Source organism: Panthera pardus, unplaced genomic scaffold (assembly GCF_024362965.1).
Source record: "Panthera pardus isolate Hobbes unplaced genomic scaffold, ASM2436296v1 HiC_scaffold_2, whole genome shotgun sequence".
Taxonomy (NCBI): Eukaryota; Metazoa; Chordata; class Mammalia; order Carnivora; family Felidae; genus Panthera; species Panthera pardus.
The window spans coordinates 102,520,574-102,533,716 of record NW_026526765.1 but is presented as its reverse complement, the minus strand read 5'-3'; the positions used below and the strand labels follow the sequence as shown (position 1 = coordinate 102,533,716).

The 13,143-nt window shown below is 41.0% G+C and overlaps 1 protein-coding gene across 2 annotated transcripts in view; it reads left to right on the top strand.

Moving 5' to 3' along the window:
• The window catches only part of MCCC2 (methylcrotonyl-CoA carboxylase subunit 2), a 72,244-nt gene that overhangs the window by 11,326 nt on the left and 47,775 nt on the right, over window positions 1-13,143 (top strand). The window contains exons 3-5 of one of the 2 annotated variants that reach the window (XM_019463063.2): window positions 1,392-1,476; window positions 4,004-4,105; window positions 11,839-11,966. In XM_019463063.2, the coding sequence (XP_019318608.1) occupies window positions 1,392-1,476; window positions 4,004-4,105; window positions 11,839-11,966 (315 nt within the window). The remainder of the gene's footprint in view (window positions 1-1,391; window positions 1,477-4,003; window positions 4,106-11,838; window positions 11,967-13,143) is intronic. The other variant, XM_019463064.2, reaches the window with a different exon arrangement.

The window sequence follows — 13,143 nt, the reverse complement described above, 5'->3', positions numbered from 1 at the left end:
TTTTTCTTGTAATATTTAATTTTAAACAATATTATTAAGGTATAATTGACATACAATAAACTGCATTATGTACAATTTGAGTTTTGACATAGGTATATTCCTTGTGAAACCGGCACTACAACCAAGATCATAAATGTGCCTCTCCCAGAAATTTCCTGTGCCCCTTGATAACCCCTCTCTCCTGTGCTCTCCTACACCCAGACCCACCTTAGTAGGGGAAGTCAGGTCCTCTCAGTGGTTGGGAGAAAGAGAAGAGCGGTTTGACTTAATTATACTATTTTGGAACTAAATCTTTGCCTCCTAGAATTATTTTCATTTTAAAAGGTTAAACGTGTAATACAATTTTCTTGGTAACTTTAAGGCAGATTTAATCTTAAAAATATGCCATCTGCCTCTTCAGGAAAAAAAAAATTCCCTTGGGTAGAGGAAAGAGGCCTGGTTTGAAAAACAAGGTAATACTTGGAAGCTTGTATGAAGTAGGTAAGAGCTTGTTTTCTCCCCTAAAAAGCCCCCAAAGAAATAGCTTTTTTAGATAGCTGAACACTTCATGAGCCCCAGAGCGGATTAAGATAAAAGTCGTGGGCACCAGTGAAAATAAACCTATTAAGGTACTATATGATCCTTCCCTTTCTGGTCTGATGCCTTGGGTTGCTGAGAGTGGGTTATCGATATTCACGAGATACCGAGCCCGGCAGCCATCAGTCTCGGGGAGGGTTGGTGTGCTCTTCACTTCAGGCAGCCTCACCCGGTTACCTCCGTGGGCTCTTTGACTACTGTAGTTTTCTTGGACCGGAGCAACTTGGGGAAACAAAGAAGCCTGTCTCTGAGTGAAGATACTAACAGAAGTCGACTTCTTAGTTGCCATGTTAGGTGTGCAGCTCTCTCCCATTTGGAGACAGTGTAAATAGTTATGGGTCACCTACCTTTAGGTAAGTCTTGCTGCACTCATCATGGAGGTCATTTCTAAAACAGGGCTTTTCGCCTGGGACAAATGAAGCTAGGACTTTTTCAAATTTCACATAGTACGTAGCAGAGCGCTAGGTAGTCGTAGGTATTGAACAGATGTGGTGGAGGTGAGGCAGTATTGGCAATGCATGAGTTGCAGAGAAGATGCTATATTATTTCTTTAAGCAATTACCAGTGAATTCAGAAAATGTATGGTACGCTGTGAAATCTGAGATCGACTGATTTTTTTTTTTAAATGCAAGTTTATTTGCTTCAGAAAATAAAGCTTGTGAGTTGAATGGAAGATCTGAAAATTAGCTGTTTCTGAAAAGATACGTTGAACTTTTAAAAGTGCTGTATTTTGGGCTGTTTTATGTTTTTCTGGCCTTAAATTACTGGGAGACCTTATATGCTATCAATCTAATCTAATCATGTTTTTATCGCAGGAGGCAGTGAGAAAGCCCGAGAACGCCACGTATCAAGAGGAAAACTTTTAGCCAGAGAAAGAGTGGACAGCCTTATAGACCCAGGGTTGGTACAGCCCAAGTGCTAACTCAGTGTTCTCTAATCTGTGGTACTTTCTTAAACAGTTTTATAAATAAGTGATTTAAAATTCTGATTCTTACTCTAAGATTCAACAACAAATGTTTATTGAGAGGCTAAGTGTCAGGCACTGTTATAGGTGCTAGTGATACATGAGTGAACAAAACTGACACAGGTCCTTGTCCAACTGGAGTTTACATTGTAGCAGGAGGAAGTAGAAAGTAAATGACAAATGTAAGTTCTGCAGTATGTTAGAAGGTGATAAATGTCATGGGAAAAAGAAAGACCGGAATAAGGGAGGAGGGTCAAGTTGTAGTTTTAAATAAGGTGGTTAGTGTAGGCCTCATTGAGAAAGTGACATCTGAGCAAAGATTTGAAGGAGTGAAGAGAGAGAGCCCTGAAATACAGTGAAAGAGTGTTAACAGACAGAAGGAATAGCCATGCAAAGGCCCTGAGGTAGGAATGTGCAGGATATGCTGATATGCTCAAGAACCGAGGATGCCAGTGTGTTTGGGGTAGAAGGCATGAAGGGGAGAGTGGTAGGAGGTAGGGTTCCATTCCATAAAACCTTGGAGGTTAGTGTAAGAGTTTTGGCTTTTTTTTTTTAAGTTTATTTTTATTTTGAGAGAGTGAGGGGTGGGGTGGGTGGGGAGAGAATCCCAAGCAGGCTCTGCACTGTCAGCGCATAGCACGATGTGGGGCTTGAACTCATGAACCATGAGATCATGGCCTGAACCAAAATCAAAAGTCGGAGGTTTAACCGACTGAGCCACTCAGGCACCCCAAGAGTTTTGGCTTTTATCCAGAGAGGAATGAGGAGGCTCTTGGGATTTTGAATATGAAACTGTTACGATCTACGTGACTTACATCTGAAAAGAGTCATTCTAGCTGCTGTTTGGGGAGTAGAAAGTGGGCAGCAAGGCTGGAAGCACCAAGATGAGTTAGACATCTGTGGCAGTGATTCAAAGGAGACATGATGTGACTTGAACTTAGGATAATAGTACTAGAGGTGCTGAGAATGTCACGTTCTAGGCCCGTCAAGATAGAGCTAACCCAGTGGGATTTCCTGAAGGATTGGAGTGGAGGGAATGCAGGTGGAGAGAAGGGAATGAGGACTCCAAAAGCTTTTTTTTTTTAAGTTTTATTTTTATTTATTTTGAAAGAAGAGCACAGCGGGAGAGGGACAGAGAGGGAGAGAGAATCCCAGGCGGGCTCCACACTGTCAGTGCAGAGCCTGACGTGGGGCTCAAACCCACGAACTGTGAGATTATGACCTGAGTAGAAGTCAGACACCTGACTGACTGAAAAACTCAGTCCTCTTTTTTTTTTTTTTTTAATTTTTAAAGTTTATTTACTTATTTATTTTTGAGAGACTGAGAGAGCAAGCAGGGAGGGGTGGTGAGAGAGGGAGAGAATCCCAGGCAGGCTCCACACTGTCAGTATAGAGCCCAATGTGGGGCTCCAACTCACGAAGCATGAGATCATGACCTGAGCTGAAACCAAGAGTCAGATGCTTAACCGACTGGGCCACCCAGGCGCCCCTGAAAGTATTTTTTTATGACATACACCCATATTCCCAACCTGGAGGCAAAAACACTGTTAACACCAAGTGTGCATCCTTCTAGACTGTTCTTAGGTGTATGTGTAATAGACACTTTTTTTTATAAGAAAAATGGAATCATACTAAATGTGGTGTTTTATAACACCCTTCTTCCCCCTACTTACTAGATCTTGAACATTTAAGTAAGTGAGAGGTGGAATAATAGCTACAGTGGTGTGGAGCCTGGTCCCTGGGGTTAGATTGCTTATTAAAACCCAACTCTTGGGGCGCCTGGGTGGCTCAGTCGGTTAAGCGTCCGACTTCGGCTCAGGTCATGATCTCGCGGTCCGTGAGTTCGAGCCCCGTGTCAGGCTCTGGGCTGATGGCTCAGAGCCTGGAGCCTGTTTCCGATTCTGTGTCTCCCTCTCTCTCTGCCCCTCCCCCGTTCATGCTCTGTCTCTCTCTGTCTCAAAAATAAATAAACGTTAAAAAAAAAATTAAAAAAAAAAAACAAAAACCCAACTCTGCCACTTACTAGTTGTGTGACCTCAGACAAGTGATTCAATTTCTTTTTTTTAGTTTCCTCCTCTGTCAGTGGGGATCATAATAGGATCCACCTCAGGAAGTAGTTCTGAGGTACAAGTGAGTTAGGTTTCTGAAGGTCCTAAAAAAGAGCTGGGCAAAGGATAGGGGCTTATGTAAGTGTTACATGCTATTCTCTTTCTGTACTAATAAACACATTGGTACAACATCCTTTAAAATAGCTACTTAGTGTTCTATTTCATGGCTATACTGTGTAAATCCTCAAAATACCCACACTAGATTTTGTTTAAACATTTTTCTTTTTTGTGGATTTTATATATGTTCAACATGCATGCTTGAAACATTGGCTTGTTAATCTTTTCCACCTATAACTTTAAATATGCATTTTTAAAAAATAACTTCAATTCAGGCAATATCCTTTCTTCCCTGCAGGTCTCCATTTCTGGAATTTTCCCAGTTTGCAGGTTACCAGTTATATGCTAATGAGGAGGTGCCTGCCGGTGGCATTATTACAGGCATTGGGAGAGTATCAGGGTGAGTGTTCTACTTAAACTCCATAATGTGGGGCAGGAAAAGATTGACAGGCACAGTCTTCCAGCTCTCACTGCTTTGCATATGAACTTGCAAGTTTTGTGCTATTTATATTATGTAGGGCTGAGGCTTCCTGCCCAGACATGTATTAGATTTATCTGTGGAGATTTAGAGACAAAGATTGAAGGGGAAAAAAAAAAACAAACCACAGCACAAATTCTGGGGCTCAAATCCAAATCTTCCTACATAATCAGAATCTGCAGGTGTGGGCTTTGCTTATATCGTTTTCCAAGGCTCTGTAGGTGATCTCTTGGACATCTCTGGTGAAAACCACTGTCTTAGAGGAGTCATTCTCTAATTGTGCTCTTCAGGTAGCATCAGCATCACCTGAGAACTTGACAGAAGTGTAGATTACTAGGTCTTCGTAAGAAGTATAAAATTAAATTTTGAGGGTGGGGCCTGGCAATCTGTTTTTTAACAAGCCCTCCAAGATTCTGGAATGCTAATATTTGAGAACCACTCTAGACTTGGGGAATCTAGATTGCTAGAACTTAAATTTACTTGCGTATATTTATGTATGGTCTCACATTTACCATCTCAAGTTAGCATGCCAGGCATTGTAGTAAACACTTCCCACTGGTTGGTTGTTTTATTTTACTTATGTATTTTTGGGGGAGGAGGAGAGCTAGAGCACACATGCGTGTGGGGGAGTTGCAGAGGGAGAGGGAGAATCCTAACCAGGCTCCACACCCAGCATGGAGCCCAGCGCGGGGCTCTATCTCTGCTCTATAATCGTGAGATCATGACCTGAGCCCAAATCAAGAGTTGGACACTTAACTGGCTGAGCCACCCAGGTGCCCCAGTTGTTCTAATGATCACCACAGCTATGTGAGAATGGGTATTACTGTCATCATCCCTGTTCTGCAGGCACGGAAGCCTGTTTGGTAAGATCATAACTGGCCCAAGATCAAGACCCTGGCAAAGCCCAGCTTTGACCTCAGGTGGATGGACTCTGAGCCTGATATAGTTGCATTTGACTCCGATGCTGGTTTATCGTGTGTGTGTTCTCCCACCTTCTCCCCATAATTCGTGCCTTCAGGGGAGGTACGGCCATAGCCATTCACCATTGTTGCTTCACCTTCCTGTACCCCCACAACTCTTCCACTCTTTGCCAGTTATGATCTGCTTAATATTTACCCAGTGTGGAGACACTCTCTTTTTGTAGTCTTAGGGGACACTTAAAAATAAACCTTTCATAAAAGGATAAACTTCATGCAGAGTTAAACTAAATTCATAATCATGAAATACATAATTAAGCAGGACAGTTACTGTTAATTATGTCTCCAGTCATAATGACAGCAGGTTAGAGCATGCTCTTTCACCTTTCCTGTGCATATATTAATATCTTATTATTTGTACTTTTATATTTTTCATTTTCGTTTTCTTTCTTTGTGCCTTGTTCTCACTTTATCAAGTTTTCAGCTTGGAAGGAAATTGAATTACACTTAGAAGTTGTATGGGTTCAGGAGTTGTCAGCCTCCATTAGAATCCTGGCTTTAGCATTTTGTAGCTGTTTGACCTGTAGCAAATTGCTTGACCACTCAGTGCCTTGGTTTTCACATCTGGAAAATATGATTCATTATAAATTTTTTTTTAATGTTTATTTATTTTTGAGACACAGTGAGAATGTCAGTGGGGAAGGGATAGAGAGAGAGGGAGACACAGAATCTGAAGCAGGCTCCAGCCTCCGAGCTGTCAGCACGGAGCCCGACACGGGGCTTGAACTCATGAACCTCGAGATCATGACCTGAGCAGAAGTCAGACGCTTAACTGACTGAGCCACCCAGGCGCCCCAAGATAATATGATTCATTATAAAATGGAATAATCATACCATCTACTGTAGAGGGTTGTCATGGAACAAGAGAAAGAAACAAGAAAGGGAAGAGAAACGCTTCTATTCCTTAAGAGATGCATAATACAAGTGTACTTTTGGAGAGTAGACAGACTCCTGTAGATGAGAGTAGAAGCTCTGTTCCCTGCAGCAAGGTCATTGGTAGCTTCAGCCTGGAGCTTTTCAGAGCCAAATCCATTCATACGGTCATTAAAAACTTTTATACCTTTAGTGCTTTCTTATATATTTTTGAGTAGTGCTGCATCTATTGATCTAGGCTCCGTGATACGTTCTGAAGTAGACCCCAAGAAATTTAATGAGGAGACTTGTTGTATGGAATTTTATTTATAAACCAGCTTAGAATCAAGGATTCCTTGCCTGAAATAGTAACTGGCTGATGAATAATTGAGCAGTAGTCCTTTTCTCTGGCAAATTCACATATTTTACATGGCTTATTAGGTCCTGTAAGAAACAGTCCCTGCCTGCTTTCCTCACCTTACCTTTGTACCTCTATCACTGTGGCCATCCTGCTCTTGCTGTTTCATGAACACACTAAACATATATATATATATATATATATATATATATATATATATATATATGGCCTATACTCAAGCCGTTTGCTCTGAATCAAGTGTTCTTCACCTGATTCTTTGACTGGCTTTTGCTCTCCATTCATATTTCCCCTGGAGCAGTGCTTAGGAGCATGCATTCTAGAATCAGACTGCCTAGACTCAAATGCTGGTTTTAACTTGTTGGTTGGTAACATTGGGCCAGTTGCTTAACTTTTTTGTACCTGTGTCCTCATCTGTAAGTGGGATATCTCACATACCTAAAGCCTTGAAAGAGCACCTTGTACATCATAAGTGACACGTCAGTATGGGCTGTTACTATTATTTTTAGCATTCCTTCACCATTATACCGTAACATAGCCCCATCTCAATTACTTTGTTTTATTATATATTTTACCTTGTTTTATTATATGTTCTATAGTAACAATAATAATAAATATTGTATTGCTATAATAGTGTGATTTGTAGATAGATGTATTTAGGCATTCAGATGACCAAAATTTGTTTCTCATATATATTTGGTCTTTGTCCACAGTTCCTGGCTCATAGCTCCCCAAACCCTTGGAAATACTGAGAGTGGTCATGGTGAATTTTGTGCTATCAGTGAAGGTGGCTTTTGGACCCCACCCCAGGGCAGGGCCTACTTGTTCGGAGAGCCAACTGTGTGATTAGACGGTTGGAACTTCTCTGCCGTACTTATTCCCCCAATCCCCACCTTTGGGGAAGGGAGAGGGGCTGGAGATTGAATCAGCTAATGGCCACTGAATTACTCAGTCGTGACTAGGCAGTAAAGCCTACATAAAACCCAAGAGGACTGGGAGCTTCCTGGTCAGTGAGCATGTGGAGATGAGGGCAGAGTGGTGCACCTAAGAGAGGACATGGAAGCTCCCCGTCCTTTCCCCATACCTTGCCCTGTGCATCTCTTCACTGAGTGTTAATTTGTGTCTTTTATCATGTCTTTGATAGAACGGTGAACTTAAGTGTTTAAGTGTTAAGCCTTCTAGCAAGTTAAAAGAACCTAAGGTGGAGGTCGTTGGAACCTATAGTCTGTATGTAGCTGGTTGGTCAGGAAGCACAGGTCACAGCCTAAGCTTATGATTGCCATCTGAAGTGGGGGGTGGAGAGCAGTCCTGTAGGACTAACCCTTAGCCTGTGGAATATGATGCTGTTTCCGAGCAGATCATGTCAGAATTGAGTTGAATGCTCAGACACCAGCAATACCCCCGCAGAGTGTCCGAGAATTGTTTGATGTTGAATGTGGGTGAACCCTCCCCCGCACATTGGGACTGGAAACCCAGAAAGAATTGGTGTGTGTAGAATTACCTTGTTTTATTACAGTGTCATAGCACATATAATCAGAAATTACCTAACGGATTTGTTGTGTGTTTTTGCTTCCCCTAACTGATCCTTTCCACTACAACGGGAGCTCTGTGAAATCAGGAATTTTGCCCTTCTTGTTCACTCCATGTCCTTAGTTTCTAGAAAAGGACAAGGCACATAGAACACACTTAAAAAATATTTGTTGAATAAATGAATGGATGTCAGGGGTTATTTTATAGGGCAAGTTATATCTCTTGTGGTTATTTCCAGAATGAGATAGTGAAGTTGTATCACACTTACAGGATGATGCTCTGTTTTTGTTTTCTTTATTCGGGGGCTTGGTGTGGAATCCCCCTTACTCCACAGTGATTTCAAGTAGGTAAAGACAGGGAGCAGATTCCACTGCACATTTTAAACCATGTGATCAGAAGTCTCCTCCCAGACACCAACTTTCAAGTCGTTCTCTGTGCGCATCAACAACAGGGTTTCATACTGAGCGTATGCATTTTGCCCCACGAGACTCCTCTCCATTATGACGCTGGCCAAGGAAAGACTTACCTTTTCCCTAGAGCTGTGCCAGTGTTAGATATTACGACTGAAAAGGTTCACTCATTTACTAGGTGTAAAGTAGCAGTTCATTGTGATTTACACGCACCTTTCTTACATAAATAGTGTGGTTGTATATATTGTCACCACTCTTTCTCTGGCCAATGCTAGATGCCCAAACTGGTTTAAGAAAAAAAGAATGTATTGACTCTTAGCTGATAAGTGTGAACATAGCTGGATGTAGGAGTTCAGACGGTGTTATCAGGTCACAGGTGTGTTTTGGTTTTACTCCCAGGCAAGCTTTCTAAACCCAGAGGCAGAGCTAGCCAGAGACATCCCAGTTTCTGTTCTGTAAGGTCAGTAGCTGAGGTAGGAGAGCCCCAAAGGGGTTAGGCTTGGGGTCCAAGCACTCCCCCCCCTTTTTTTTAAGTACTTATGTTTTATGTTCAAGTTCAAATGATTCTTTTTTCTGATATTTATTTAAGAAAACTTTTTTGAACTTAATGTTTATCTTATTGTCTTGTGGTTTGAGTTAGGGGTCCAGTCACCCAGCTCTCTTCTTAGAATCCCACTTAAATTCCTTAAATTAGATAATCCAGAATAACAATAGCTAATATTTATCCAGTGTCCACTATGTGCCAGGGAATATTTTAAGTATTAAATGAATATTTTTTTATTTTTTTTCATGTTTATTCTTGAGTGAGAAAGAGAGCACAAGCAGGAGAGGGTCAGAGACAGAGGGAGACACAGAATCTGAAGCAGGCTCCAGGTTCTGAGCTGTCAGCACAGAGCCCAATGCGGGGCTTGAACTCACTAACTGTGAGATCATGACCTGAGCCAAAGTCAGACACTTAACTGACTGAGCCACCCAGGTGCCCCAAGTACTAAATGAATGTTAAATCACTGAGATAAGTATGAGTATTATCCTTATAAAATAGATATTACTGTTATCCCCATTTAAAATTTTTTTTTATCATGTACAAGTGAGAAAACTGAGGTATATGAAAATCAGCTTTCTTGAGGTCACTTAGGAGTAAAAGTAAATGGGGGCCCACGCCCCTTGCTGAGCCACACTGTGGACTTGGGGTAGAAAGAGCTGGTTCTTTTCTGTACCTTTGAAGATAGGCTTTGGGGGCCAGTCTCACTTGAACACATGGATTAGGTAAGAGGCAGTGTCTGAAAGAAGGTTTAGTTCTGTTGCCAAAATAATAGATTGTGGGTATACAAAACCAGTAGATGTACAATGCAGTCTTTTTGTGGACTAATTTTATTTTTTATTCCGTAACATGTCTGTGACCTTTTTTGTTGGTTTGTTGGTTTGTTGGTTTGTTTGTGAAAGAAAAAGAGCACGCACAGCATACACACGTGAGCTGGGGAGGGACAGAGGGAGGGAGAGAATCCCAAGCAGGCTCCATGTTCAGTGCAGAGCATGACGTGGGGCTTGATTCCATGTTGCTGAGATCATGACCTGAGCCGAAATCTAGAGTTGGATGCTCAACGTGACTTAGCCACCCAGGTGCCCTTGTGACCTTTTAATAAACAAGTGAGAGTGGCTCTGTGTCTTGTTCAAGGTCACATGTCCAGCAAGTGGCAGAGCCAACATTTCACCATAGCTTGTCTGACTCCATAGTTTGGCCCCTTTCCTGAATCACAGCTTCTTAAGCTTTTTTAGGGCAGCACCCCCAGAGCGGGGCAGAACAGTGCACCCTGGAGGTGTGAGATGATAGCCTCAACAACCTGCCAGAGCATAAATTTCCTTTGAAATCTAATTTGTTTACTAAAGTCATGAAAAATTGGCAGTCCACTCTAAAATGCTAACTGTAATGTGCAAAGAAGCTTTATATCAATAAAATAGATGCTTTAAGGAGAGGAACCCTTTTATCTTGGGAGCACTGCTGGCCACGTACCCTAATGCGAGCAGTCCGTTGCTACCTGAGGCCGCTGTTCATTTGCTGTTCTCTACTTTATTTTCAACAGGGATTCAGTGACTCACTTTTTAGAATTCTAGAGAATATAAAGTGAGGTTTTAAAACATATCATAAATAGGAGTGCCTGGCTGGCTCAGTTGGTGGAGTGTACAGCTCTTGTATTTGGGGTTGTAAGTTCAAGCCCATGTTGGGTGTAGAGATTACTTAAAAATAAAATCTTAAAAAAAAAATCAGAAATATAAACAAGATTACATTTTTTATTTTTATTTTTATTTTTTAATTTTTTTAAATGTTTATTTATTTTTGAGACAGAGAAAGACAGAGCATGAACGGGGGAGGGTCAGAGAGAGGGAGACACAGAATATGAAACAGGCTCCAGGCTCTGAGCTGTCAGCACAGAGCCCGACGCGGGGCTTGAACTCACGGACCGTGAGATCATGACCTGAGCCGAAGTCGGACGCTCAACCGACCGAGCCACCCAGGTGCCCCGAGATTACATTTTTTTTAAAGAACCCACTGTTGTTCACTCAGGTTTCCTTCCGGTTTCCCGGCAGGGTTGAGCAGTTTGGCTTACAGCTGGTCTGCACTCATCACTCTGCTCTTCGTGTCCTCCTTATGGGCATGGCACTCAGCTAAGTGGTTCTGGTGAGAAAGGGCACCACTGATGATGCACTTTAATATGTTTTCAATATACTATTTTATCTTACTTTTTACTTTTTTCAAGTGTGGCTTTTAAATTTTATTTTGAGAGAGAGGGAGGGAGAGAGAGACTCCCAAGCAGGCTTCACACTGTCAGTGCAGAGCCTGGCGTGGGGCTCCAATTCACGAACTCTGAGATCATGACCTGAGCAGAAATCAAAAGTCAGATACTCAGCTAACTGAGCCACCCAGGTGCTCTCAATATGCCATTTTATAGTTTGCATCTATTGTTACTTTAAGCAAGATAGATAATTGTGTTTTAAACTTGTTTAAGTTTTTTGAAAAGCATGTGGTAGTAATATTTAAGAACTTTTGAAAATAAGAAAAGTAAATTCTCTTGATGGATCAGTTTTCATTTTTGCAAATTACCATCCTAAAAGGAAACTTGGTGGTTTATTATGAGAGATTTCTCACCCTTGAGACTTGGATTTTTTTTGTGTGTATATTTTATTATTGTTTCGCTAGGATCATTTCATTGAAAGAACCATTATGAAATATGTCTGAGGTTGTTAGTTTTTCACTGCTAATAGAGGACCGATGACTCTTTAAAAGTCAAGTATGAGTTTGTAAACTTGTTAAAAGTGATGATATAAATGAGTATGTGGACTTTGATTAAAGCTTGCTTTCATATCATGAGATCATCTGCTAATGACTGTCATTGGTGATATGTACTAGAAGTTGAAGGTTGCATTGGAGTGTCTTACAATGAAATGTACTTGGCCTTTTAACTTTGAAGAAGTCTCTCTTATTCTCTTTGTGATGAAATTTCTGTCTTTCAGAGTAGAATGTATAATTGTTGCCAATGATGCCACCATCAAAGGAGGGACCTACTATCCCGTGACTGTGAAGAAGCATTTGCGGGCACAAGAAATTGCAATGCAAAACAGGCTCCCCTGCATCTACTTGGGCAAGTCACAAGAGTCGTAAAATGAATTATTTTTAGGTGGTAAAATGCAAGAGTGTTTACAAGGTTATATATGATGTCATTATTTATTTATTTATTTTTTTTTGACAGTGTAGGGGAGGGACAGAGAGAGAGTGGGACAGAGGATTTGAAGCGGTCTCTGTACTGACAGCAGAGTCCCATGTGGGGCTTGAACCCCAAGCCAGGAGATCATGACCTGAGCCAAAGGCGGGCTTAACTGACTAAGCCACCCACAACCCCCCATCATTGGGTATTTTTAAAAACTGTTGGTTTCTTCCATAATTACAAAAGAAATGCATGCTCTTTGCTGAAAACTCAGGAAGAAAATGTGAACAAGAACTACCCATAACAACATCACTGAGGAATAACCTGTGACAGTATTTTCATGTATGCCAGTTTTTTCTCTACATGGGTGTAGATTTTTTTCTTCTATATATTTTCTTTTTGTCTTAACCTTAATGAGTTCAAACTGTGAGAAAATAATAGTTAATATTTATGGATCTCTTGAGTGCTAGGTACTAATTTAAATGCTTGAGTATGTATATAATTTTCAGCAAATGCAATTTAAGAAATTTAATTTTTAATGAAAGTAAATTTATATTTGAAATTAAAATACACTTAAATCTAAGGGTATTTCAAAAGGAACATAAAAGCAAGGCAGTTTAAAATTGGCACTGCCTGGATAATGGTTTAGTTTGGTGAAATACCAGCATATATATATTGTTCATTTTTGCAAGTGTTTGTACAGGTACTGACTTAGAGATTTTTTTCACTGCAAAAGTGCATTTACCTGGGTGACTCACAGTGTGAACTTTGTTTTGCACATACAGAAAACAGCAAATGAGGCCCTACTGTTTACAGGTGCTGTGCCAAACACTGTAGGTAATGGAGTAAAGAGTATTATGTTGTCCCCATCTTGGGCAAGCTTAAATGCACCAGAGACAGGATGTCATGTACTAAATAACAACAAAAGACATGATGATTGTAGGCAAGAGTGGTGGGCATAGGACTAGCTAACTTTTCACAGCATTGCTATTTGCACTCACTCTGTGCTGAACTAAGTAAGCGCTTTTTATACATTATTTCATGTCACCCCAGGAATAGCTTCCTGGGAGAGCTACCGTTGTTACTTTGATTTCACAGGTGAGGAACAGGAAGC